Below are 26,650 nucleotides of genomic sequence, written 5' to 3' on the forward strand. Positions count from 1 at the left end.
CCATGACCTCATTTCCGCTGCGGCCACTTCCAGTTCCGGCGCGCGAGCGCGTGTGCTTAGTTGGGGGCTGCTGTCCGCTCGCCCACGTGGCCGCGCGCGCCCCCCTCTCCCCGCGCCGTGAGCGGCCGTTGGCCCCGTTGCGGCTGTTGGCCCCGCCGCCGCCATGTTGGTGCTGTTCGAGACCGCCGCTGGCTACGCCATCTTCAAGGTGAGGCGTGGGGGGCTGTGGGCCGCCTGGTGCCGCGCCTTGCCCCGCCGGGGGCGCGGGGGCCCGGCCCGCCCGCCGCGGCTCGGGCTGCTCTGCTCCCGGGGGCGGCCGAGCCCCGGAGCCGCGGCGCCTCGGTAGCGGGCCGCGGCGTGGCGTGGCGGGAAGCGCTCGCCCGGCGCAGGGCCCGGAAGGCCCCTCTTTTCGCAGCACTTTCATCTTAAAGCGTGGCTGGGGGCTTGCGGCGCTGGGCTGATCACCGCAAAGGGGGAAAAGCGAATTACGGGCCCCGCTCGGGGAGGGGCGAGTTGCCGTTCTGTCTGCAGAGCGCTGTGCCGCGCGTTTCCGCCAGAGGTTAAGTTAACTTAAGGGAGTTGTTGTGAGCGTTGCGGCAAAAGTAAAATAGCTTTAGATATTGAGGTTAACTTACGGAGAAAATAGCAGCGGGGAATGAATGCGTCCAAATGAAAAGGTTTCTCAAAAAGTTATTTTACGTGTCAACTTTGTTTGGTTTCCTTATGAGGTACGGTAGGAGAAGGGGGGAGGTGAGATAGAAAGCTGAAGAGCAAGTGCTGTAAAGAAGATCTTGGAACGGAGGGAGAGGTACAGCGTCGGGGAAGATGGATGTGGTTGGAGTAGTGCCCTGGAAATGCAGAGCCTAAAGGCACTTGCGAGGAGGAGGGGGAGCTTTCTCAATGTTCCCATCATAGATTGTGCATGACTGTTTCTTTTTGTTCCACCTGTGAGAACAGATTTGATGGGAGAGGACATACCTGTCTTTATGCTCTCTTTGGGATCTCTGGAGACATGCTGTTTTGGGGAAAGCATCTTAAGTGCTTTCCCCTTTTTCTGCTCTACTTGTTTTGCTGACAGTGCAACAAAGCCTTCTGGTTGTAAGGAGGGGTGCACGGGAGCCATGTAGGGTGTTCTTGCTCTCCTTGCTCCCAAGGATGTGTGCAGGGTGCCTTGGCCTGAGCATGTTTCTGTCAGCTCTCTGCCTGACTCGGCACACAGGCAGGATGAGCTGACATCAGCTGCCTGCAGGTACAGCACGTGGTCTGACTTCTCTTGCTCAGTAGAGAACATGGGGCTAGGAGGAGCAGACCACAAGTCTCTGGCAGTCTCCTAATGTGTTGATTCAGAGGTTGTAACTATCCGATGGCTTAAACAAGTCTTAACTAGAGCTGCTGGAGTGCTGTGTGCCCCCATCATCTGTCTCTTCTCTTGCTTGGATGTTGATGCTTGTACAGTCTCGTGATGAGCTTGTTCATGGAGTTTGATGATAGCACTTTTTTTTTTTTTTTTTCTTCAGTGTAGCCTAGTCTTTTTCTGGTTTGGCTTTTGTGAGCCTCAGTGCAGATGCAAGGAGAGCAAGGCACTAGTTTATTTTGCCCTAACTTACAAAACTACATCTTTGGTGCCCTGTGCTTACTCGGTCTACCCTAAAACCTTTCCTCCTGTTTGGGATGCAGCTGTGCAGTTTAGGCAAATAAGACTTCAAGATGTAAGCCTCAGGGAGAAGATAGAAATCTATCTAAAAGCAGATGGCTTCCTTTTTCATTCCTACTTGCATCTGGAGAGGTAAAGTATATCACAGTCTCCCTGGAGGTTTTGATGAGTAGATGTTCACATTAGCTAATATACTGCACCTTCTGAGTTTAATTTAAGAAAAGCAGTATCTGCAGGTAGGATTGAACCTTTTGTTCTGGGAGCCAAGCCCTCTTTTAACCTTCCCCAGGAACCAGGAAGGGCTGAAAATAACCCCTCTTTGATTCCCTGAAACCAAGGTAGAGGAAGGGCATAAAGAGAAATGAAGAAGTTTCTTTGCAGAAGTGCTGCAGCACTCTTACAGATGTCAGTGGCTGGAATTTGGGGCCTGGCTGTGATGTGTCTGCAAAGCAGCTAGAGGGCACCAGGCAACAAGAAGCAGTGTTTAAATGTGGACCTTAAACCCCTGCTGTGTGGGGAAGAGTGGACTGCAAATGGTGTCTGGGTTGGATTGTGAGAGAAGTGAATCTGTTTGTGGGAAGTGAGCATAAGTAGTATTTTAGTAAATCTTGTGTTTTGAGACAAGCTGTTGTTTTCTGCCCTAGTTCAGCTTGCAGCTGCCCAGGCCAGATATGGAGATGTATATCTGCCAGGCAGGGAGCGCTCTCAATCACATGGCTTTCCATTCCCAGGCACAGTAGCTGTTCAGCTGCAAACCTGTGTGGTTGCTGTACTTGTTTGTTTATTGCATAGCAAAGTATTCTCTGTAGAATTTAGAGCTTGGGGGGGGGGAGCCTTTAAAGATAGTCATTTGTGCTTTTTTTAATAATTTGAGGATTGGACAGAATTTAGGCTTCTGAATTTTGGGAAGCAGTCATGGACACCCACTCCCTTTCTCAGTAGTGTCCAGAGCTGTCCATTGCCAAGGCAACTGAGCTCTGTCTTAATCCTCTGGTGATCAAGAACTGTCCTTCCTTGCAAGAGGGGGAGCTCTCGGATAATCTCTTGTAGGTGTTGCTCCCACTAAAGAGGAGCAAACAGAGTTCAGATAGTAAGGGCAAACAGCATAAATGTGTTCCAGATCTTGGAAGACTTTTTCCAATGAATCTTACTATCTTGTAGGACACAAAATATCTATATGCAAGCGTAACTTCTGTATACCAACAACCTCCATTTGGTCACTTGTCTCTCTGTATTTTTCTCTGTGCCAGTGTCTGTTTATAGAGACTGAAAGTTCTCTTTGCCCTTGAGATAAGAAGGATGAATTGGAACAAAGAATCAATGGGCTGAGGGAAGGAAGAGGTGTCCCAAGCCTTTTCTGTGCCTCAGAGCCCTGTGGGAAATGAGTTATTGTGTATATTTGCTCAGCTACTAATTCAATTTGAGAAAGACACTCTCTGTTGACCTGTGTTTAAAAATCTGCAAGGAAGTAAAATCTCATATTCCCTAGAACAATTTCAGTACTGCACTGAGTCAAATTGTAGTTGTTTTGGATTTAGTTGTGGGGACAAAGGCATCAACATTTCTGAGTGACGTAAAATGTAAGGATCTTGACCGTGGAGCTGTTCCACTGAGCACTCTTCTAGGAATTCACAGTACACTCTGCATTTTGTGAAATGCATGGAGGGTCGATGGTGTAACTGTTAATCTTCTGCAGTTCAAAAACTGAGAGGGGATCCCCTTTGTACAGAGAAGGGATTAAGCCATTGCTGCCTCTTAGGTAGTTCTTGGCTCAGTTGATTACTGAGCTGTGGTGAATAGTCATTTTTATGGAAATGTTTTCTTTGTTCTGTGGGTTAGCTCAGATTAATAATTTGTTGTAGGATCACTCCTTCCGGTGCCCCAGACTTTCTGGTATTTTCCCAAAGTAGTGGTGAGTTTGGTTTTGTGTCACTGGGGTTGTGAATGAGTCCTGCAGGAGGTGGAGCAAGCTCTTTTGATAAACAAGGAGAGGGTTTTGCTTTAATGTGCAGGTTCAGAAGGACCCAGCCTTTACTGAGCAACTTTTGTAATTCAGTTGAAAGAAAAATGCTTTGAATATAGTTGCGTATTAGTAGGATAAAGCTGCTGAGAGAAAATGTTGAAACTAGAAATCACCAAAATTGAATTTGCTTGCTATCGGTATTAACTTCTAGTGACTGGACGTGCTATGAATCTGTTTTGGATCTTCTGTGGTGAATGTGGGGCTTAAAGCTTTTGAAAAGTGTTTTAATTATAGGTTATTTCTGGTTTCTTGTCTACAGGTTCTGAATGAGAAGAAGCTCCAAGAAGTTGACAGTTTATGGAAAGAATTTGAAACTCCTGAAAAAGCAAACAAAATGTAAGCAGTTTTGCATGGGATAGCAGCCTGGCTTTTGGAAGAGCATGACTGCATGTATATTTATGCACATCTGAGGTCCAGGAGAAGTACTGATTTCCCCCTCCCCCCCCCCCCCCAGTATTGTAAAATTAAAAGCTGTGAACAAGGATAATGTGAAGTGAGATATTTAAAAAAACTTAAAATAGGATATCAAAATGGATGAAAGGAAATAACTTTTTTTTTTCTTGTAGTGTAATTAAACTGCAGAAATCATTACCACATGCCACTGAAACAAAATTTTGAACAATATTTTAAGGAGATGTGGATGCTTCGGCAAGAATATCCAAGCTTGTAATGCTGGCACTGGTTGACATGACAGGTTTTTGTGTTCACAGGAAGTCTTAAAATAAAAAAGGTTTAGTTTAATCCAGCTGAAACTAATAGTATGCGAGTTACTCTGAACTGGGAGTTAGTTTTGTTGCCCATGCCAGCAGTGACTGTTAGTGTCACTGAGTAGCTGTAGGGGAGTTTTAGTGCCCACCAACCAAACTTGATTTGCTAGCAAATTGTCCTGTGGCTGGAGATAATGGTGGATTCCTTCCGAGTCCGAGCCTAGGGTGGCTTTTTGGGAAAACTTATAACCAGATTTAGTTATAACAGATACCTTTTAACAGGCTATGCCTGGTAATTCGGACTTGTCCTGCTCTGTAAAAGTGCTTAGCGTAGAGGTCAGAATGTCTCACATCTGCCTGTGATTGCACTGTGTTTGCAGTGGTGTTAATCTTGTTTTAGAAATATTGTCCTGGCCCCTTGCTAGATAGGATGTGTGTCTAATGGATCTCCACTCTGATCAAGTTAATTCCTATCTTTCATGTGTTTCTGAAGAGGCATCAGTATAAGCCTGGAGCTTCTATTGGGCTGTGCAAGTGCTTAACTCAAGCATTCAGCTTTATCTGTGACCTTGCTTCCTCTGCAGATACTTGACTCTCAAAGAGCAGTGGTTAATCAGAATTGGCTTAGTCAAATGCCTGTCCCTGACAAGGAATTTACTGGATTGAGATAGCTTCTTAACTGTTACCCTAGATATCAACACCAGAGATTATGTGAGGGGGAGAAGGAAACTAGGTCCAGGGAGCTGACACAGTGTGGTGAAACACTGTCCGGAAGATTATTGGCTCTGATCAGTAGTTTGAGCATGGCAGAATTTTCTGTTTATTAATTCTTTGTTTTAAGCTTAACCAGAACTTATATTCTAATATCTAATTACAGGGGAAGAGTTGAGAATTCATGGGCAATGAAGCAGTTCAGTTTTAAAGTCTTTGAAGATGCATTTGGTTAAAAAGCATGTTAAATCTGGACTGTGCAGGACTGTGCATTCCAGAGGCAGAAGGTTCCATTTTGAAGATGTGTGGGGAGGCTGATTAGATGCTTTGACAAGAAAGTCCAAGCTTGTAATGCTGGCACTGGTTTACATGACAGGTTTTTGTGTTCACAGGAAGTCTTAAAATAAAAAAAAAATTAGTTTAATCCAGCTGAAACTAATAATATCAATCCCTATCAATCAGTCAGCAGTGACATGTATTTAATCAGGGTGTAGCATTGAAAGTTGGATGGACAATGTCCATCTTTATATATGAACTACAAAAAGAAAGGGGATGCTGAGGTTTTCTGATCATGTTGGTCCTAATTAGAAATACTAAATCAAAATTCCTGGGAATTTTTAAGACTCTTTTTTAAAAAAAGTTTGTGTGACACAGCTGAAGAGCCACACCAGGCTCAAACTTAATCAGCAGGTTTAGTGTGCTTCCTCTCTATTGAGGATCTGGATATTGATCTCTGCTCTCTTGCAGTCTTAGGAAGAAGTGGGGACCTGATGGGAACTATAATAGCAGAGGCAGAAAAATAGTAGGGTAGGTCTAGCATCTAGTTTGTGTGTTGATTTATACATTCATATTTTCCTTCTGTAGAGTAAAGCTGAAACACTTTGAAAAGTTTCAGGACACAACAGAAGCACTTGCTGGTAAGTGAAAGGTAACACCATTTTTGCAAAAGAAGTAGTTGTCACACGTTAGTTTGCTCGTTACTTACCTCTGTCCCTGCTCTTTATCATCTTTGTTTAGTTTTTTAGATTACAAATTCTTCAAAGGCAGCTGCTTTTGTTTGTTTTATGAGATCATCCACCTAGTCTGAGCATGGTAGAGACCCTAATGAAGTCTAGTTTTCCTACTCTGCTTATTGCCCAAACAGCACGCTAATGAGCAATGAATGGACGCTTTTGACTGATGAACAAGCTCTGTTGTCAGTGATGGATTCTTGATGGAGCTGAATATAAATGATTTGAGCCAACATTTCGTCACCGCCACTGAGACCAAACTGGAGTACAGTTACGGAGTACATGCATTACAACTGTTCTTGTTTTATGGATGCATACTATGCCTGCCTTTTTGCAGCCTATGAAATGCCTGTATCGCACTTTAAAGAAGTTCAGTTGTTTAAACAAAATGGAAAGCCTTCTATTCAATAATTTGTACTAATTAAACACTTAAATGCTAGAGGCTGTGGACTAGTTTGAACAGAAATGATAAGAGTGCTAGCTAATCTTTCAGGAATGGCACGACTGCTGAATGGAATGTGTTGCTGTATGACACTGGTAGGTGAATTTACATGTCACACTTACGACCAAAGAATGGATCTTGATATTCTGATGTAGCAGAATCTAGCCTCTTTAAAGGAAGCTAAGGAAACTCTACAAGAATGGAAACGCTGCCGTCATATGTGAGATGCAACTGAAACAACTGAGACTGAAGCTGCTCTGTATTCCTCTCTCCCTGTGCTTTCTATCTGGAGGATGTTGCCTTTGCCTAGGGCTGGGTTCAGATCATATATTGTTAAATGTTGGATTTTCTTGGGAGTTTTCTGTTTGTTTGTTTTCTTTTTTTTTTTTTTTAAGCACTACTACTTTCAGTCAGGTTTACTAATTGTGAAATGGAGAAGATTATTTGAACTACCTGTGCCACACTTTTCTTTGAAGGGAAAAAAATTGTCTGTTTTAAGTGGATTAGGAGTTACTGGCCAGCTAGAAAGCCTCATAATGTACACTCATTAAGGATGAGAGGAAAACTCAGCATAGCACTTCAGATTTTACCCTTGCATTTCATCAAAGTTTTTGAAATCACAGATCACTGGCTTCTGCTTCATGTGCTGTGCTTAAGATGTCGCATCAATCAGAAGTTCAGTGAGTAGAGAGCTGACCTATAAAGAGAGTTGTAGAAGTGTCTTCTTAAAATATATTGTGTGTGGAATTGTAAAGCTTTTACAGCTCTATTAGTACTTGAGAATGGAGATGTCTTTTTAAAATTCCTGCAGTCTATGCAATATATACTAAAAGTGTCCATGTCTGATCCCCCAGTCAGTGTGCTTGGCTTCATGCATTGTTGGGCTTTGGATAATGCACTGTCATCACCAGGGGATGCAAATAAGCCATTACTTAATTTAGAATATAGCGGTTACTGACTAAGGTTCCTAGAAGATGATTGGGTAATTAAATCATACAATAAATGTTCCAATGCTTGCTGAAATGTTAAGCATACATCTAAAGCATATGACATTGTAGAGTTCCTTGAACAAAATTGACAGAAGTAGAACTGAAGCCACACAGAGGAAGGAGAGGGAATTGGGAGAAGGGTTTTGAATTAGAACTCCAAAGGGGCAAGTATGTAACTTTTTTCCCCTATTTTAGTTCAAGTCACTGCGTGGTGAAGTAGTGTTGCAATTCAGACTAGGGCTATTGTGGGCAGCTGAAATAAAAAATAACAGGTTAGGAGTGCTGATGTTACTGGTTTCAGGAGGGAAAAGAAAGTGCATCTTTATTCTTTTTGTTTTCTACAGCATCTACAGCTCTTGTGGAAGGCAAACTCAGCAAGAACTTGAAGAAAATTCTCAAGAAGATAGTGGCAAAAGATGCCCATGAGCAGTTGGCTGTAGCAGATGCCAAACTTGGAGGTGTCATAAAGGTGATAACTGACTTTGCCATTCTTCCTTTTGTCTTATGTTACTGAAATCTAATAAGCAGGTTCTAGAGATCTTATTAGCAGTAGAATATGCTGCCAATGCTGTGTTTGTGATGTTGAAGATAACTAATCCTTGTGATCAAATGTGGACTGCATGTAGGCTGGGAAGATGTTGTGTTGAGTACACAAATGGATGATGCACTAAAAGTGAACTGAGATGTTCGTATGTGCCTGGCTTATATCTTAAATCTTGGCTGGAAACCCAGCAGATGCCAGTTAATTTCCCAAATGACCCTTTACAGAAAGAGAAAAGCTAGGCAGACATGCTTATTCTTCACCAATGGCTGTAGCAAAAGCAGGGTGACAGCTTGTTGCTGTGTTGGGAATGTGTGACCTCCTTGCCCCCCCCCCCCCCAAAAAAAAAAAAAAAAAAAATTAGTCCACAAGCAGTTGTGCACATCCTCCACTTCTTGCCTACTGGGGGAGGAAGAAGTACAGTAGAGATGGACTGCTTTTTCCTAGGTGTCAAATCCCAGGTCTGTGTCTCCTGTCCCTGTTGCCTGTTCCAAAGATTTTTATTCTTACCACCCCCTCATGGTGCCTTAGGAGATTGGTGTGGGATGCCCCCCAAACCTTTTTACCTTTTAATTTTTCTCTCTGCTGCCAAACTATTCCTAGTAAACTGCAAAGTCTTGAGTCTTCAGTTCCAATGTCTGCATAGCAGATAGAGCCTTAATTATAAATCTCTTCAAACTGTGGGGCTGTTAGTGTGGGGGACTGAGGATGTCACTGCCTTGAGTGTCAAAGAAGGCTGAACCAGTTGAGTGACCATAGGATTGCAGTAGGAAAGCCAGGTATAATGAGATAATGCTACTGGAAGAAGGATTTTAAAGGAATGTCATTCTTGTGCTTGACTTGGACCATTGCTTTCCATCCTGCAGGATAAGCTGAATTTGAGTTGTATACACAGCCCAATGATTACAGAGCTGATGAGAGGAATTCGTTCGCAGATTGAAGGGCTTATTACAGGCCTCCCTTCTCGAGAGATGGCAGCTATGTGTCTGGGTCTGGCACACAGGTGGGTTGCCAGTAGCACGGCTCTATTTCATCCTGTCACTTCCCCACTTCCATGTCTTTGGCCATGCTGTGCTGCTTGGACTGTCTCTGATGATGTGACCAGGTCTCATACTCATTCTGCATATAAGTCAAAACACATTTGTATCTGAAGTGTTGTTTTATAAAGGAAGTTTTTTTTCCAGTTTCACCCACCCTTTAGGGAAGGCTTCAGCTTTCCCAAAGTGGAAGTGATAGCTTTCCTATGCATATTATGTACTTTAGTATTTGGTTTAATGTCTCTTTTGCAGCTAAATGGGTCATTTAGAACTAACTCTATTGCTTCTGAGAACTGTGGTGAAGATGGTTTAAGGTCTGGTGATTGGTCAGAACTCTGAGGTTCCCTCATAACACATTTTGTAAATATTAAAGGCAGAGTTGTTTTCCTTCCTTGACACCATGGCCTCATTAGGTTTAGCAGAGCAGTAGTGAAAACAAAGTTGTTGGATCAGCACTGCGTCAGGCATTCATTCACGAGTAACTTTTCATCCAGGTTCTGACATTATCTTTTTCTGCAGCCATTAATTAGCAACTTAGAGAACAACTCTGCCTTAGATAATTCCTTAAAAATAGACTTTTGTTGCTTTTACAATGTCTAGAAAATGGGGACTAATATTGACAAAGGGCTTTGAAGATGCAAGGCCTTGTTGATAGCAAGTGTGTTTTATTGTGGCATACTGTAGACGTGTACTGAGAGATTTTAAACATAGATTGAAAGGCAGATGACAACGGTCTTTCTCGACCAGTGAGAATCTGTTTGAGGAAGTTTCTGCTAGTGCTTCATATTAGCATTGCTGGTACTTGCTGCTGGGTACTACTGTTTTGTGGATCAGCTGCAACCACTGCAGAACTGGAAATGCTGTTGACAAATATTTTTTGTGGGGAACCATACAGAAAGGAACCAACAGCATATTTCCCGCTACAGTGTTCATGTTGACGCTGGAGTGTGTGGTACAGATAGCCTTAGCTTTCCCTTTCACCCTGGTCATGGGGTGTGTGCATGCATCACAGCTGTTGTGAAAATATGTGGCAGCAGGGTTTCTCCGCTGGCCACAGCTGAGAGCTGTCAGTAGCATAAAACTGAGCTAGTGTGAATGAATGTATGGACAGGGATATTAATGCAAAATAGGAACAGGAGGGACATGCTCTGCAGTGGGATGTCAGGATGCTGATGAAATTATATTTCTCTCTCCTCAGCCTTTCCCGATACAAGTTGAAATTCAGTCCAGACAAAGTAGATACCATGATTGTCCAGGCAATCTGTAAGTATACTTAGAATTTAAATCTTTAATGGCTTCAGCTTAGAATAGCTGACTTCCTTACATTGGTTACGGAAAAGGATTGCTGTCAAGATTTCCTCTTAGCATCTTTCAGTAAACTGGGCAGTTGCATTCAGCTAGTCAAAAAGCGTTTCTCTTAATAGGGCTTTCCACAATCAATAACGTTACGAAGGTGATACAGTAAACTAAGGTCAATTTTCTTTGTCTAGACATCAGTTGAAGTACAGGCTGTTATTGTAAGTTCAGACCTCTGAGGACTTCAATTCCCAGCATGCCTCACTTCTGAGTAGTGTTGGGAGGGTGTCTGTGCCCCACGGAACAGGATTTTCTGAGCTTTGGTTGTAGCGATAGCCTACATAGGTTGCGTTGTGGCAAGAGTCTTATGTTAGACGTGTAAGAACCACTGCAATTTATAATGCTGCATTCCATGTTGTTGCTTTCCTAATGTCAGTCTCTTACAGAGACTTAGCTTGCAAACACAAACAGGAAAGCCAATTCCTCATTTTTCCTTGAAGACATCTACATCACAATCAGCATGCTTGCTGTGAAGCAGTGGTGAGGAATCCTGTTTGGAATATTAATTCCCAGACTCTGTTGTCAATGATGAAACATGGTTAAGCTGAAAATAATGATTTAATTCAGTTTCTTCGTCACTACCACTGAGACAGCAGATGGGAATGTTAGTATTGCATTAGAGAAATATTTTAGCCTCAGGGTTCTGCAGCAAGGTATGGTGTGGGTGTTCTTCTCTTACGTTTTAAATGCAGTTATCAGTCATATCTGGTAAATGGAGAGTCTTGCATTTGTGTTAGATGTATTTATAACATAAAGGAAATTAAAGGACTAAATAGTCTTCTAAAATAATTTAATAGAAAATCGGTTTTTCACCATTACAACTTTTTTTTCTTGAAGTATATTAGATGGGTAATTTTATATCAGTCACTTGTGTGTAGCGCCTGGAATGGCTGGCTGAGAGGAAGAAGCACACTAGTTGCTGTTCTCTTTCTGGGTGAATGTGTTTTACAGCTGGTAAAGGAGCTTCTTGTCCCAGACGGTCCCAGTGGTAAAACCCTCGGGCCTCACTCACAGAAATTCTAATGTTTCTATACTTACTTTGCCTGGAATTGTGCAGTTCTCTGAAAACTAAAGCCTTTCTAATGTCCTGCAGTTTGTTTTATTCCAAGGAATCTTTATGAGGAAAAACACTTGGGTTTTATCCCTTTACAATCTTTAAATTTGTTGATTTGAGAGTTTTCCTTTTTTAAACTACATGGGGAGAAAAAAAAAAAGGTCCATTCTTCTTTCTTTTTAGCCCTTCTTGATGACCTGGATAAAGAACTGAATAACTATATCATGCGCTGTAGGGAATGGTATGGTTGGCACTTCCCTGAACTGGGCAAAATCATCACAGATAACCTAACGTATTGTAAATGCGTGCGGAAAGTTGGTGAGTAATAAAGAGGCATAAGCCTGGATAATGTTGCTTGCTAGTATGCAGTACATTATGGCAGTGATTTGTAGACGTTCATCATTCAGCTAGGCATGATCATGTATACAATCCTGCCATCAGCGGTGATGTAAGTAGGGCCAGCAGAAAAGCAGTATATGCTTGAATCTGTGTGTTGATGTGATTTACCATTTGGAAATGTTATGGAAAGCTAACACCATATGACTCAACCAGTTCTTCATGGACCACCAGCATATCTTCTTAGAATTGCAGTTAGTCAGCAGACCGGTTTGGAAATTAGCTGCCAAAAAATGATGTAAAGAGACTTGCAGGCTGCTTGTGGGTGTTCTGAGACCACAGCTGCTATATTTCTTCATCAGAACAGAAAGAATGGTGGCTTTAATGTTTTGGACGCTCAGTTCTTGACTCTTAAGCATGTACTGTTTTTTTATGATGAAATTTGCGGTTCAGAGAACCTTATAGTTCTAAGGGAGCTTTTTTCCAACTGAAATTGGAGGAAAAAAAAAAAGAATTACATTGACTTAGCTAATGGTAAATGGCTGCTTGCTTCCTGGAATTCTTCCTTTGTAGTCTTGTAAAAAATTGAAGTATATGCTGTTACAGAATGAAGGGTTTTTGTTTGTTTCAAATGTTATATTTCTAACTGTTTCTAGATAGTATAAATACAAAAGTAAGAAAAAACATTGACATGTTTTAGGAGTTTAGAAAAGGAAGATGATAGACTTCATCCACTGCTGTTATTTTGGACCTTTTTCTTTGGCTATTTCTGTTATTTTTTTTTTTAACTTGGTCATCTTGCCTCAACACACATGCTTTTATTTGTCCCCCACAGGAGACAGAAGAAATTTTGCCTCTTCTGATGTTTCTGACATCCTATCGGAGGAGATAGAAGAGGATGTGAAGGCTGCTGCAGAGATTTCCATGGGGACAGAAGTATCAGAAGAAGACATAAACAACATAATTCATCTCTGTGACCAGGCATGTCCATGGACAGCATTAGGAGCTCTGTTGATTAATCATATCATAGCCTGTTCTGCCAAGGAGTGGTTTTCCCAGGGCCTTTCTAACACTTTTGATGGCAGTGATGATTCCTATAATGTTGCTCACCTGATGTACAAACATGAGGGTGCTCAGTCACTACCTCATCTGAGCCATCTTAGACTGTTAGTGTCTACACAAAGTCTTCAGAAAGTGGCAGTCTTATTTCTGGGTAGAATCTCAGCTTCAGTGTGCTTTTAAAAATTTGGGAGAAAGGTATTGTATACTCTCTTTTTAATATAATACCTCTTACTTGGTAGGTTTGAAGCTAGCTGATAACCTCTGGGTTAAAAGTGGAGCACTGAGGCCTAAAGAGAATTAGGAGCTCTGTCCTGCTTTCATCTAGATTGTATGTGAACTCCCCCTTACTTCAGTGGTGCCAGTTGGATCCCTTTGTGACTTTGCCAGGGAGTGGCAGGATTAGGAGTAGAGAGTTCCTGTTCTCAGTCTAGACCGGGCTGCTTTTTTATGTGCGTTCTAATTTTGTGTTTTTGTATGGAACAAGTAAAGAGCATTTATCCCATTTCAAGAGAACGGTGACAAAGATTTATGTGAAAACTGAATGTTCCAGGGTTTTGTCCTAAAGAAAATGTCCTTACTGCGTATTTTTGTTCTGCTTCGCTGTCTTTGGCATGTTGTCAGCTCTCTTATCAGGAGCTTTGCTGAGAAAATAAGTTGCATAAGGGAATGAGCAATACAGGTCCCGTATACTTCATGGATGGAGCTCTCCTCTGAGAAGGTGCCCTATATAAAGCTTTAAAGAACTGGCTCTTGGCCACCTGTGCATTTTGCACTTTGTTAGTCTCCTTGATTGGAATCCTCAGCACTTTCTCATTTCAACACATTTAGCTCTTATATTTGTCTGTCAGCTAATATTCATTCCTGTAACCAAACTTTGTGTCTGTGCCAGGTGATTGAAATCTCGGAGTATCGGACACAGCTGTATGACTACCTGAAGAACAGAATGATGGCCATTGCTCCTAATCTCACTGTCATGGTGGGTGAACTGGTTGGAGCAAGGCTCATTGCTCATGCAGGTGGGTCACGCAGGAAGCTTAGGTGCCTTCATCAGAGGTTTTCCTGATGCCCTGATGGACACCTCATGGTGAAAGGGAGGAGGGTGGATTTTGAGGAATCTGAGAATACCAGCATGAGCACAGTAGTAGTCTGTGATGATGTAGTTCTTGGTTGGCCTGAATTCTTTTCAGAACATGAGGGCAACTTTAGTCACTACCTCTTCTGAGACACTTACTGAGCCCACTGCTGATAGTTCAGTCACCTCTGAGGTACAGCGCTGGAAAGCTGGCATTAGGCTTTTATGGTCAGACTGACTCAAGGTAATAGTCCTGTTTCAGTGTCTATACTCAGTTCTGTGTCACATTCTTGCTGCCTGACTTTGTCAGGAGTAGGCATTACCCTAGTGGAGCATGTTTGATTGAGTTAGCCTTCTTTCCTGATGCTGAAATCAAATCAAGATACAGAGTTGGTTTTAGCGTAAAAGACTGAAATGGCTTACTATCCCTCATGAAATGAACATGAGGCAGTGCATATACAAATAGAAGGCTCTGTGTTTCCTGCTTTTGGGTGCTTTAGGAATCCAGGCTCCTGCTTCTCTAGCTGCTTCACTAATAAATTAATGTTGCTGTGTCACCTCCTTCTAGGTTCCCTCCTGAATCTGGCTAAACATCCAGCTTCGACAGTTCAGATACTGGGTGCTGAGAAGGCACTCTTCAGAGCACTGAAGACTAAGCGGGATACACCTAAATTTGGCCTTATCTATCATGCTTCCCTAGTGGGACAAACTACTGCAAAAAATAAAGGAAAGGTGAGTTGCAGAATTGTTTCTTACCAGCTTGGCTTTTTCCAGAGCACGAATATCTGGTGATGAGATGCCTTGAGCCTCACTATGAGGCTCTTTCCATTGCTTGCTTTACTGTTTCCGTTTGTTATAATGTGGAAACTGCCACTGTCCCACAAATCTTTGGGTGTCCTTCATTCCTGGGGGTGGGGGAGAAGGAAATGAGATTGTCCCTTCAACATGCATCTTAGAATAACAGATGCGTTCCTGCTGAATTATGGTGTAATGCTGGCTTTCTCAAGGGGTATGTTACTACTTTCTTCTATGTGTTAGTGAACTGAGCTGTTGCAGGCTTTGTTCTTCCTTGGAAATCAGTCTAATCGTGTGCTAAATGCCTTAACTTTGGTGGCTCACTTCTGCAGGGCTTAGGCTTTTATAATGCAACTGTATATTTGAATTGTGGAAAGAGCTATTCAGGTAGGAATTGCATCTCCAGTTGACCTGGTGTAAAGGTTGGGGTGGAGCGGGGGAAGTGTGTATAACTTGCTAGGTTCAGAAGTTTACCTCTAGCTGTTTATCAAGAAAACGTGATGTTATGTTAACAGTATCTCAGTGCTAAAGAAATTATGTACTAATTGTATTTTTGGACTCAACACTACAAGTAAGTAGTTACTTTGTTCTTCTGTTTGTGGGCATGGTTTCCAGATTAGAGTGAATCATCACCCTATGTTCAATCTTAGCACTTAATATTCTTTTTGTCTTTCCCAGATCTCTCGAATGCTGGCAGCTAAAACTGCCTTGACCATTCGTTATGATGCCCTTGGAGAGGATACCAGTGCTGAAATGGGAGCTGAGAACAGATTAAAAGTAGAGACAAGACTGAGGCATTTGGAAGAGAGAGGGGTAAGTCTAGTAGATGGCTGCATGAAGCAGGTATTTTTGAAAAGAAGTTTGACTTCTGTACTTCCTGTGTTTATGATATGATTTTCTGATGCACTGCTCTCCACATCTTTTCCCCACACTTGACTGTGCGATCTGCTGTCACTGTGATTCTGTACTTTCTCCCAACCTCAGCTGGAAAGTGGGATTCTTAAGGCGGTTGCATCGTTTTGTTTGTGTCAGTTTTTCACGTCTACATGCATGTTTTCATTTACATTGTATTGAAAAATCTTGATTCTGAACAGGTCATACCCTTACTTTCCACTCTGTTGTGTTGACTGTAGAGGTATGCTTGTTACTTTGTATCTTCCTTTCCTCCTTAAAAGAGAGCTCCTTTGGGGTGGGGTTGGGGGGTTGTTTTCCCTCCTCTCATTTTCCACCATAGTTCCCCAAAGTCTGAACGTTGGCCATGCTCAGTCTTCAGGAGCTTTCTCGGGAGCCAAAGCAAGAAGTTGTCAGCACAGAAGATGAAGAGTGCTGCATTGCACTCCCATCACCAAGTACTGTATATGTTGCCTCTTCATACCTGCTGTTCCACTGTTCCATCTGTTGCCATTGGCGCAGCATGCTGGAAAACGTAGGGCTCATTTTCCTCTCTTAAGTGGCGTGCCTGAAGAGCGTAGTCTTGTAAGCTATCATTGGCTGCAGCCTTCCAAGCTAGGTCTGGTGCTAATGCTGTAGTACTGGCATCACTGCTACAAAAAAGAAAAATCCAGAAAAACCTGCCTACTCCTCCTCAAGCATTTCTTAGGAGGTGACCCTTCCCGTGGAAACAAAAGGCAGGGAACCGTGTTTGTTATTATCAAAACACAAACAGATTGCCTGACAAGTACACATTTAATCCAGATCAAGTTTTGAGCCTGTATTGTGGGTTTTTTAGGTTGACTGTATGCCAACTGTAGGGTGATACCTGCCCAGACATGCAGCTACCTTTGCAGGGAAGAAAGTGTGCACAAATTTGAGCTGGCGTTGTTAATTTAGAGGTGTGATGTTCCCTGTCATGTGGCTGTGGTATGTTTGATCCAGTGCTAGATGCCCTTTAATTGCATTGACTCTTCTCAAAGAGCAGCCTTAAAAAAAACACATGCCTCTCACTCCAGTTACCTCTCTGTCACCATTTTACTCCCAAGCGTAAGACTTGTACAGTTATGCAGAGCCTGACCAATAAAATATGCCTATCTTTCCATTTTTATTTCCTTTCAAGGACTGTGGAATTTGGGTTGTGAATTGTTTTCATTATGAGTAACTTGTTTTTCACTTCTAAATTTTTGTTTTAGATAAGAAGAATAAGTGGCACTGGAAAAGCCTTGGCCAGGGCAGACAAATATCAAAACAAGAGGTGAATAGTTTTTCCTTTCAGCTTGGCTGAGTATAATTCTCCTTATTTTTATTACTAAGAGGCTTTTTGGTTGTGGGCTGAGTTGACTTAAGATCCAGAAAGCATTTTCTGTGCTTTTAAACACTGATGACAAGTCCCATTGTTAATGGGAATTTCCATTTTCCTGCAATTTACAGTTGTGGCAAAGCCAGTGAACTGGAGAAACAGTCCTGGTTTTCTAATAGTAAATTACCGATATCATGAGATAATGAGTATATTTAGATGTTATCAGCATCAGTCCAAAAAGTTGAATAGTTTGGGGAGTTAATATGTAGCAGCTTTATTTAATGCAAGCCTGAATAAATTAAATTTCAGAAAATCAGAATTTGAGTGAATTTCTTTGACATGATTGGAGGCTGCCCAAGAAACCTACTTGGTCTTATTCTTAGAGAAAAAAATACACTCCATTGTTGTTCTGAGTAAAGCTTCATCCCCTTTGTTAGGTCCTGTACACAATAGCACAGTATCTTAAGCAATAAATATGCCCTGCACTCTGACAGGACACGGTTAGAGCAGTTTCTGGTACTGGAAGTGATACTCTAAATTGCAGTTGAGGAGTCTGAACATCTAAATACAGGGAAAATCACAGACTGGAGAGAGAGGGAGGAGGGGGATTGGAACAGTTTTTTGTTAATCTGAGCTGTGTGGCCTGGGCTTTTTACTGAACTTGGTTACAAGCTTATTCTTTAACTTGGCCTGCTTATTTTGGTGAACTTTCGGTGCAGAGGGGGCAAGTACTCAGCAGAAGTAAGGCAGGGTGCTAGTTTTGTGAAGAAAGTTAACATTGCTGCACCCATCTGCAGTTTCCTGACATCTTTCTCAAGTCTGGCTGAAATTTAAGTTTTCATGTGCTAAACATCTCAGTGTCGTGAAGGCTGTGATTTCTGGAGCAGTGTCTAGAACTGGAAAGCTTTTAAAGAGACAACACTAGTGTGTCAGTAACTGAAGCAGCAGTGAGTTTAAGGAGGCAGTAGCTTGAGGAGGAGAGTGGTGAGGAGGAGACAACATACTTGTAGGTTTTTGATCTCCTGAAATAGGGAGTCATGACATCCCGCCAGGACGTGTTTCTACTGTTAGACACGCTCTGCAAACATGTCCAGGCTTGGGGGAGAGACGCTGAAGATAACTTCTGGCTGTTTGGCTTAGCCTGGCTGTCTGAAAGGGAAGAACGTAAAATGCCCATCTTGTACATAAATGGTAAAAATCAGTATTTCTGAACCGTTCTTTCAGGAGTGGATTGTGTTCCTGAAATGTAACAGTACTCTGTTGCGAGAGTCTAGTGCCTGTAAACTGATTCAGTCCCTGTCAAATAGTCCTTCTAATGCAAAGTTGCAGTACTACTGTTTTGTGGAGATTTTTTGAAGGGTTAAACTGGTGTTTTAAGCAATTTGGCAAGAATGTCTTAGTCTTGTATGAAACTATGGATCCTGTATGGATTAGCTGCATCAAGGAAATATTTCTAAAGTTAGTTGTAAGGTAGCTTGTAGAGATGAGGTCCAAGCCAAGTGTTTCTGTATGTTCTCAAAAAAAAAAGAGAGGGGAAGAGAGAGAGCTTTACCCATCTTTGGTATGCCTATTTGATGATTTGTTATTTTTGTTTCTTAGTAGTATTTTGACAGCATCAAGTAAGCCAGTGCACTCTGCTTCAGTTAGAAGCGCTAGAAAGAGTGATTACAGAGCCTTCTGTAAATAGTGAAGTTTCTTCAAGTGTTCAAGTGTTATGTAGTATTCATATCCATAAGAATAATTTGTGATGCTTAGAGGAGAAATTGATGGTGCTGTTAGCATTATCACATGCTTCCCAGCCTAATCGCTAGTCTGAGATACTTGTAATCTTCTGTCACAGGTAGCTTCTTTAGAGTCTTATTTTAGAGGAGTTTGGATGCTCAGAATGTGTTGGAGGGTGGGGGAGTAGTAGTTTGGGGTTGCTGGGTTACTGTTTTGAAACTCCTTTTTCCTTCAGTGGGAACTCTGTTCTGAACAAGTCTGGAAAAAATTGCTTTATTGCTATTAGATGAAGCAAACCTTCAACTGTCCTGAGTTTTTGGGGTGGCTGGTACTCTGCAGGCTGTAGAAAAGTCTGGAACTGAGTAAAGGAGTGCACAATATCCAGGAAGAGGCAGTTTCAGACACAGATTAGGTTAGGTATTCAGCTGTGCCATAAAGTCAGTGGTGCATGTAGTACAGGGGAGCACTGAGATGGGCTGTAGCATTATCCTGGCTTGTGACTGGTACCCTGTGAACATAATAGTGGAGAGGCAATGCAGAAAAAGCAGGAGTTAAAGCTACTTCTCACCCTATGTATATTACCCGTAGGGAACACTTACGTAGACTTCCCAAATTGTGGGGAGCCATGTGCATGTGACCATATAGCTGTGATGGGAAGGCTTTCAGCTGTGAAGAGATCAATGTAATGGGTAATGTGAGTGCTCTGTACAGCCTTGAACAGATATAAACCACAACCGAATTCTCATCTGAACTGATCCAGGCCTTCTGTCTGGATCAGACAGTCATGCTTCATGGGGTATCTCCTCTAGTCAAGACTACTGATGGACCTTCATGTGTTAAAGAAAGGACCTGGCAACCAGTGAACACTTTAAAGGTGCCAGATTGATTTGAGAATATTCTTGGGAGATTGTGTTGGAAAGTGAATGTTCAACTGCAGCGTCTTACCTGTAGGGCTAGCTCTCCTTTCTGTAATTTAAACTGACTTATTTCCTTCATTACAGCGAAGTAAAAATATACGACCCATCTGGTGACTCTACGCTTCCTGCTGCTTCGAAGAAACGCAAAATTCAAGAGGTGGAAGAACAGGAGGCAGGGGTTGCTGTGAAAGCAAAGAAGGCCAAACCAGAGGTTAAAGGTTGGTTGCTGCATCTGTGCTGCTGGCATGTTGCTGTGTGCACTGTGCAGTGGGATTTAACACTGATGGCCAGCCACAATACCTGGTTATTCTCCTTGAGTATCACATAATATATTTAAAAAAAAAAAAAGTAGTCCTTTATGGACTGACACTGGACCTCAGTCAATTATTTTAAATATCTGCTTTTAAATGGCTGTAAGCATAGAAGAAAATAAGTTTAAAAAAAACCCACAAAACTCATATTTGTTTTACAGAGCTTCTCGCACAGTAGTTTGATCTTTAGTGGGCCTCAGTATCTTGAAGCAAAATAGCTCCTCTTTGAAAAAACAAAATTTCCCCCAAAATACCATTTTACTTTGTGTAAAAATAGTTTCTCAAATGTTTTAGCACATAAACATTGAAAATCAGAATTGGAGATGAAATAAACAACACTTAGAAATTTCAGTTGATTTACATGATACTTATTTGTGTTTAACTGCTGTGCTTTGGAGAGAGAAAACTCAACTGTGCTCACAGTTCATTTGTTCCTTTTCTGATGAGTTACTGTGTGAACAAAAGTTTTGGACTGTGACTTTAGAACAATCTGCATTTACGTTAAAGTTCATTTTAAGAAACGTACTCCCTCTTCTTCCCTCCTGTGTGCACTTCCAGCACCTCTAAATGGCTGGCTTAATACTTGCTACAGTCATGGACTATCCTGTATGTAACTTGGGAGGAGAAAAGAAAAGAAAGAAAAGAGGGGTTTAAGCCATTTTTTGTGGGACCTGAGCCATGTCTGGGTGTGAACTACTCCCAGTTCTGTCAGCTGCCTGTGCCTGCAGGCAAGAGCTGTCAGAACTTTTCACTACTGCCCTTCTATGTGCTGTTGTGCTGTAGACATGATATCAGAGCAGTTCTGCTGGCTCTGTACCTCTTCCCGCTCACCTTATTCTGAGGTGATCTTTCCAGATGCTGGTTGGTTGGTTCATGGTGTCTTGCACATGGACCAAGCAACTTTCAAGGAACTTTGCTGAGAATTAAAGCTACGCTACTGTAAAAATCTGGGCCCCAGCTTATTCTTTCATACTTATCATAATGGAACAAGGATACATGAATGCTCTGTAGGCTTGAACTTTACCCAATTGCTTTTTGGAGAATGTGGGTGTTCTCACTGCTACTGTTTTCAATAAGTTTTTGAAATAACTTCCCTTACAGTCTCAGAATTGTTCCCATGACCTTCCCTGCCATTATCAAACTAAATACTGACATCTCACAAGCATGAAGACATCTCCTTGCATGTGAAATTTTGAATCATTTCCAGCCTGGTCTGTTCAATATGAGGATGGATATTTCTGTTCATAAATACATTATTTAATTGTTCATGATTTTATATAGAAAACCTGCTTCTGTGTCTGCTCCCTTTGCTTAACTGAGCATTGACATCTCTTAGCTTAGGGGATGGGTGGAGCTCAGCAGTTATCCTTGAGCTACAGAGAATTATCTGAGCATTAGGCAGTGTGCAGAATACTATTAAGCTGCTAAAATCCTCTGTGCTGTTTGGGTTGTGGTTTTTTTTTTGTTTTGTTTTTTTTTTTTTTTTTGAACATTTCCCAGAATCTGAAGCATGGGATTTCAGATGTGTTGTCCCTCTTCCTAAAGAGGAAGGCCATCCTTCAGATATATGGTTTGTAGCTCCTGTTTTTCCCCAGCTCTGAAAGTAGGGTGGGTTGTTCTATTGGGATACTTGGATATTAGAACCAAGGCCCCCATGTGTGCTGGATGTTTCAGACTAAGGATAAGGAAGAAGCAGTTCCAGAGAGCATATTTACCTCATATCGCCTGTATGCAGGTCTCATTCCTTCAGCCTGTACTTCTGTGCCCTTTAAAATATTACTGCAGTTATGATTGCAAATTCTTGTTTGATCACCCAGCAAAATACATGGATATCCCTGACACAGGCTAGAGGGACAGTGACCTTGCTTTTTTCCAAGTAGAGTTGATCTGTCTACACAACATGCTGCGGTGGTGGTGGTCTGAGAAGTTTTGTTGAGTGGTTGCACAAGTTCCACAGTACATAGGAAGTGAGGGCCATACCATAGAGGAGGTCTCAGTGTTAAGATTTATGCTGCATGTCCCACTTGAATATGCACAAGTGTTTCAGTTCTGCTGTTCTTGGCTTTATTCTTTCTATTAGGCTTTTCCCTTGTTGGAGATTAGGCATCCAGCTGTAGTATTGCATAAGAAGTCTCTGCCCCCTCTTCCCCTATGCTGTTTGTGCAGCTGCATGGTGAATAGGGTTAGCAGAAAAGCAGTCCAGCAAAAAAAAAATCAGCTAGATCAATTTCAAACTAGTTTACAGCACAAGGGGAAGGAAGGTTAGGGGCAGGAATGAACTGGGAAGCTGGCACCACACTGAAAAGTGATATGTCAAACTATTCCTATAGTATTTGTAGTAAAGGGAAACAATTTTTTAGATCATGCTTGCCTGAGACCTAAATGTTGCTGCAAGAGGAGATGTCATGTTTTGTGCCTCCCTGCTTAGGCTGTACCTCTGGCAGTACTTTAGATAGGAACTGATGGGGAAGCAAAGGGGGATGGGTACATGAATTAAGAACACTTTGATCTTTCACACCTTAAAAAAAAAAAAAACCTGAAAGGAAGGATAGTGCCTGAAATAAATTTTAGTCCACTTAAGGAATTGCCTTTTAATACAAAACCTGTTTTAATTGGGGATGGGGGTTGGACACAACTGATTGTGGGCGGGGGGGCTAAAGTCGCTGGAGTTATATGTAGCTGGACAGAATGCTTCCTAGCATTAATCCTGCAGGACTAGCCAGTGCCCCCAGCGACGCACTCAGTTTGCATCTAAGCGTTGGGGTATAATATTAGCTAGTCACTTGCAAAGGTCTGTCTTGCAAAGAGAAGTGTCATCTTAAATTAATGAAGTGATCCCTGCAAGACCTAAGGCTTTAAATGACAGAGACGTGATGCATGTTTAGCGATAGACTGTTTGACTTGATTCTGTGCACTTGGAGAAACAGAGTGTGGGGAGGAGAGGGCACATCAGAGTCTGGTGTCTAAAAAGCTTAGAGAAGACTGGTGGAAAATGGATGAATGGAACTGCAGCTCGCAAGCCAGTGCGGTGCAGAGGCATCAGTCGAACTGCTCTTCTGGGTGCTGTGCCTACTTGCGATAGCAAGAGCTGTTGGCTTTCTTGTTAACTGCTGTGTAGCACAGAGAAGCCCTACTGGGCTTGAGTGACTTGGAAGCAGTGGTTCTGGAGGGAAAAGAACAGCACCCCTGGAGCCTGTATGCTCATTCTGCCGAGGTACAAATGCATGAAGTTTTGTGATGAGCTTTGCTAGAAAGCAGCAGCTTAAATCTTCATGAAGGCATCTGCTGCCAGCTGTGAGAAGTGTCAGTGCCTATGAATGTGCAATACATTATCTGTGGTTGTAAATTGTGACAGGTTCCACTGCCTGGTGTGTCAGACCTGATGACACACAGAATAATAACGAGAAGTTATTTTCCCAAGATACCACCCAGCATTTTGCTTGAAAATGCGTAGCTTCTTTTTACTTAGTAAACTAGCTAAGTGAAAACATGTAGCATAGCAAATGTGATATGTATGTGCCTGTTGTATTGGATGGCTTTAATGTAGTATATGCTTATTTTTCAGTCACCTTTTATTTATCTATGTCATATACATAGAAGTGGGGAGGCTGATATTTATATTTACACATTTTGGAACCTTTTGCTTGCACGCTGTTCAGTACAAATGATGTGCATGGCAGAATCCACTTAAAATTATACATACCAGTTCCTTAATCTGGAATCCTTTGCTATTTGGCTTCTGGCATTTTTTAGTGTCAGAAAACTGCATGTGCTACTTGGCTTTATTTTGCTGTAGACATGTCCAGAAATTTTCTACCCTGAAGACAAACTTTTGTCTGGAGGTTATGTTAGAGGCAAAGATCGAAGCATATGTTTGAATCACAGAATCCTTTTGCTGCCCTGAGGAACTAAACTTGTGACAGCGCAATCAAGATGTTAGGAAGCTGCGTGTTTTGGGGTTTCTATAATTGCACTGATTTTGTTTCTGTTCTTTCAGTCAACAATAAGCGAGTGTACTTTCCAAATTAAGTTCATTCTGTTTTTTGGGAGTCCTGTGAGATTATTTCTTCTTGAGTCATACCTGTGGTAGCAACTGTACTCACCACAAACACCACTGGCTTCAGCATCTCGGTTTTGTGACTACTGAAAGACGGCGGTTGCTACGTCATTAACTTACTCATGAGTACTGCATGCTGAGAAGCTTGGTGTCCAAAGCTGGCTCAGTTGTGCAAATAAATTTAACTTGGGTAGACGCCAGTAACAGCCTGGCTACTACATAAGCTGTCAGTTGGGTAATGATTTCTGCTTCATTTCTTTACCTAGAGATTCCTAAAACTGGTATGTATTCTAGAAAATGAGTGGTAAATCACAGTGCCTCTACCACTATGATTAGATATGCCTCCTGTTGAAAAATTGTTCTGAAAAATGAATTTAAACATTAATAAATCTTTCCATGGATTAACAATCCTCTCACTTTATGCAGATAATTCAATCCCTGTCTTCAAGACAGGACAGAGTTTCTGCTTTTGCATTTGCATTAAATGTTGTATGCTAGCACAGCATTGGTTCTTTGCATTTGCTAGTCTAAACTGTTAAAGGAAGATTGCTGATTTGCTGCTCTTAGGAGATTTCCAACATCAAGATATGGGAATTGGTTATGAATATCAAACTGCTAGCTGAGCGCATTTCTAATGTGGGTTTTAGAGTCCTTCCATTGCTCTTGAGATGCTGGTGAAAATATTTGCCAAGCTATGGACAGTCTGTTCTCGGGAAGAGTACTTGGAGATAATTTGGCAGACAAATCAAAACATGCAAGCTTGTTTTAAACTTCGGGAGCGGCATGTAGGAGTGCTGTTTGTGCCAGGAGATGTGAATAGTGCTGTCTGAACGCTGCCACTTCTCTTAGGTAGTTGTATGTTTTGATGAGAGCAAGAAGTAGTCAAGCAATTAAGGGAGATGAAGTGGAGCCAATATAAAGAGGGTAGTGTGGAGAGATGTAAAGAAAGCAGTGTGGTATTCTGTATTTTGCGTTGTTTCTTATTCTCCTCATTGCATCCTCTCATATGTTGTAGAAAGTACAGATACAGCTTTTTTCTTTTCTTTCTTTTTTTTTTTTTTTGCCTTGTATACTTTAATAGCTGATAGCCTGCCTTTTGTTTTCCTTCCTTTTGTGGTACAGAAGAGACAAATGTAGAAGAGGGTGAACCTGTCAAAAAGAAGAAAAAGAAAAAGGAGAAGAAAAAGCAAGCTGAAGATGAGGGAGCACTGACTGAGGAACCACCCACCAGCCCTACAGTTGAGGTGAGAGACAGAATTACACACCTCCGTGATCCTTCATGGGAACATATTCTCCCCAAAACATTGGGAGCGAGTGGGAAAAGCATATTCTTATCTATAGAACTCATGGTATGCGACGACTGTTTGACTCTTTAGCAACTTATTTCATCATATCCGACACTGTAATGTCCAGGACGACTGGCATTACAAAATAAGGTCTGAGAAATTTGTGACTGTAATGCCTCCAAGCACCAGGAGTATTTCCTCTACTTTCCACCCACTCCCAACTTTAGTCTTCCCTCCTTCTACCTCTTTTCTAGAAAACTGGGTAGGGTGTCCTTTGGTGCTGAACCGCCGAAATCTCTAGTGTTCAGGACTGCTGTGGAGCAGAAGCTGTACCTGTTGAACTGCTGAAGCATCGTTTGGTGTCTTCTAGCATCAGCAGAGTGGATGCAGCCAAACAGAGCTGGTTGCTCAGTTTTGAAATGCTGTTCCTTAAATGGGACTTCATTTTCACTGCTTGGGGCAGCTATGCTGCCTGTTGCAGACTGCCTACTGTGCTGAGCTGTCAGCAGCGTGATGGACAGCACAGCTTCCCCTGCCCCACTGGCCCCACCATGCTGTAAACCATCAAGTGGTATTAGCAGTAGGAGAAGGGAAAAATCTCTCGAGTTGTGCTTTGCTGAGAATGGCAGCTGTTGTGCTGCTCTGAGTATGTGCTGTGTTGCCTAGCTACATGTTGCTTTTTTGCCATTATGGTTTGATCATAGCAACATTTGTTTCCAGAATGCAGAGAAAAAGAAGAAGAAAAAGAAGAAAATGAAAGATGAGGATGAAGACTGATGAGGAGCTGAGGGAAACAGCCCCCCTTGGACAGCTGCTTCAGAGTAGTATTTCTTGAAATAATTTCTTTAGCCTTTTGCTGAAAACTGTAACTTCCCTGTATTGGAAGACGGCAAGGAGATGAATTTGACAGGTATCTTCTGCCTTGGAACAGGATATTGCGGTGTCTCTGCTACTTAAGAGGATTGCTAGAATTTTTGGCAGTTCCTTTTGTTAAGCTCACTGTAGATCCTGTTTTCGTATGCAGTCTCCATTGATAAACAATAAAAACAGTTTTATGGAGATCTTGTGCCTCTGTCTTAACTTATTTGTTGGCTTTCTAACTGATACCAGGAATATTTCTAAAACTGTTTATTGTTTGAAATGAATGATCAGTAAAAGAAACTGTTTTCTAAATATGTAAATGTTCTGTTGTAGTTTGTTCTATAAAGAATTTGGAGCTTATATACTGAGTTCATTAGTTGAGATGAAAATTTTTTTTCTGGGTATCATGGTAGACACTAAACAAAATGGCAGAGTGTCTTTAGCTGGATAACATTGGGTAATTTTTCAGCCAGT

The 26,650-nt window shown here is 41.9% G+C and overlaps 1 protein-coding gene and 4 non-coding genes across 5 annotated transcripts; all 5 read left to right on the forward strand.

Annotated features, from left to right (window-relative positions):
- On the forward strand, positions 1-26,374 carry NOP58 (NOP58 ribonucleoprotein). The gene is made up of 15 exons (XM_026110298.2): positions 1-208; positions 3,937-4,013; positions 5,960-6,012; positions 7,881-8,005; positions 8,944-9,080; positions 10,313-10,377; positions 11,708-11,842; positions 12,696-12,841; positions 13,812-13,938; positions 14,563-14,726; positions 15,468-15,602; positions 16,916-16,977; positions 19,746-19,879; positions 25,152-25,273; positions 26,036-26,374. Exons 1-15 carry the CDS (start codon positions 164-166, stop codon positions 26,090-26,092), a joined length of 1,584 nt encoding a protein of 527 aa, XP_025966083.1. The 5' UTR covers positions 1-163; the 3' UTR covers positions 26,093-26,374.
- LOC112996402 (small nucleolar RNA SNORD70) lies at positions 6,285-6,370 on the forward strand. The gene has a single exon (XR_003262442.1). It is a non-coding gene; the product is annotated as a small nucleolar RNA SNORD70 (small nucleolar RNA).
- Positions 10,983-11,070, forward strand: LOC112996464 (small nucleolar RNA SNORD70). The gene has a single exon (XR_003262450.1). It is a non-coding gene; the product is annotated as a small nucleolar RNA SNORD70 (small nucleolar RNA).
- On the forward strand, positions 12,937-13,020 carry LOC112996287 (small nucleolar RNA SNORD11B). The gene has a single exon (XR_003262398.1). It is a non-coding gene; the product is annotated as a small nucleolar RNA SNORD11B (small nucleolar RNA).
- On the forward strand, positions 14,064-14,149 carry LOC112996495 (small nucleolar RNA SNORD11). The gene has a single exon (XR_003262469.1). It is a non-coding gene; the product is annotated as a small nucleolar RNA SNORD11 (small nucleolar RNA).
- Positions 26,375-26,650: the final 276 nt, after the last annotated feature.

Source organism: Dromaius novaehollandiae, chromosome 7 (genome assembly GCF_036370855.1).
Source record: "Dromaius novaehollandiae isolate bDroNov1 chromosome 7, bDroNov1.hap1, whole genome shotgun sequence".
Lineage (NCBI taxonomy): Eukaryota > Metazoa > Chordata > Aves > Casuariiformes > Dromaiidae > Dromaius > Dromaius novaehollandiae.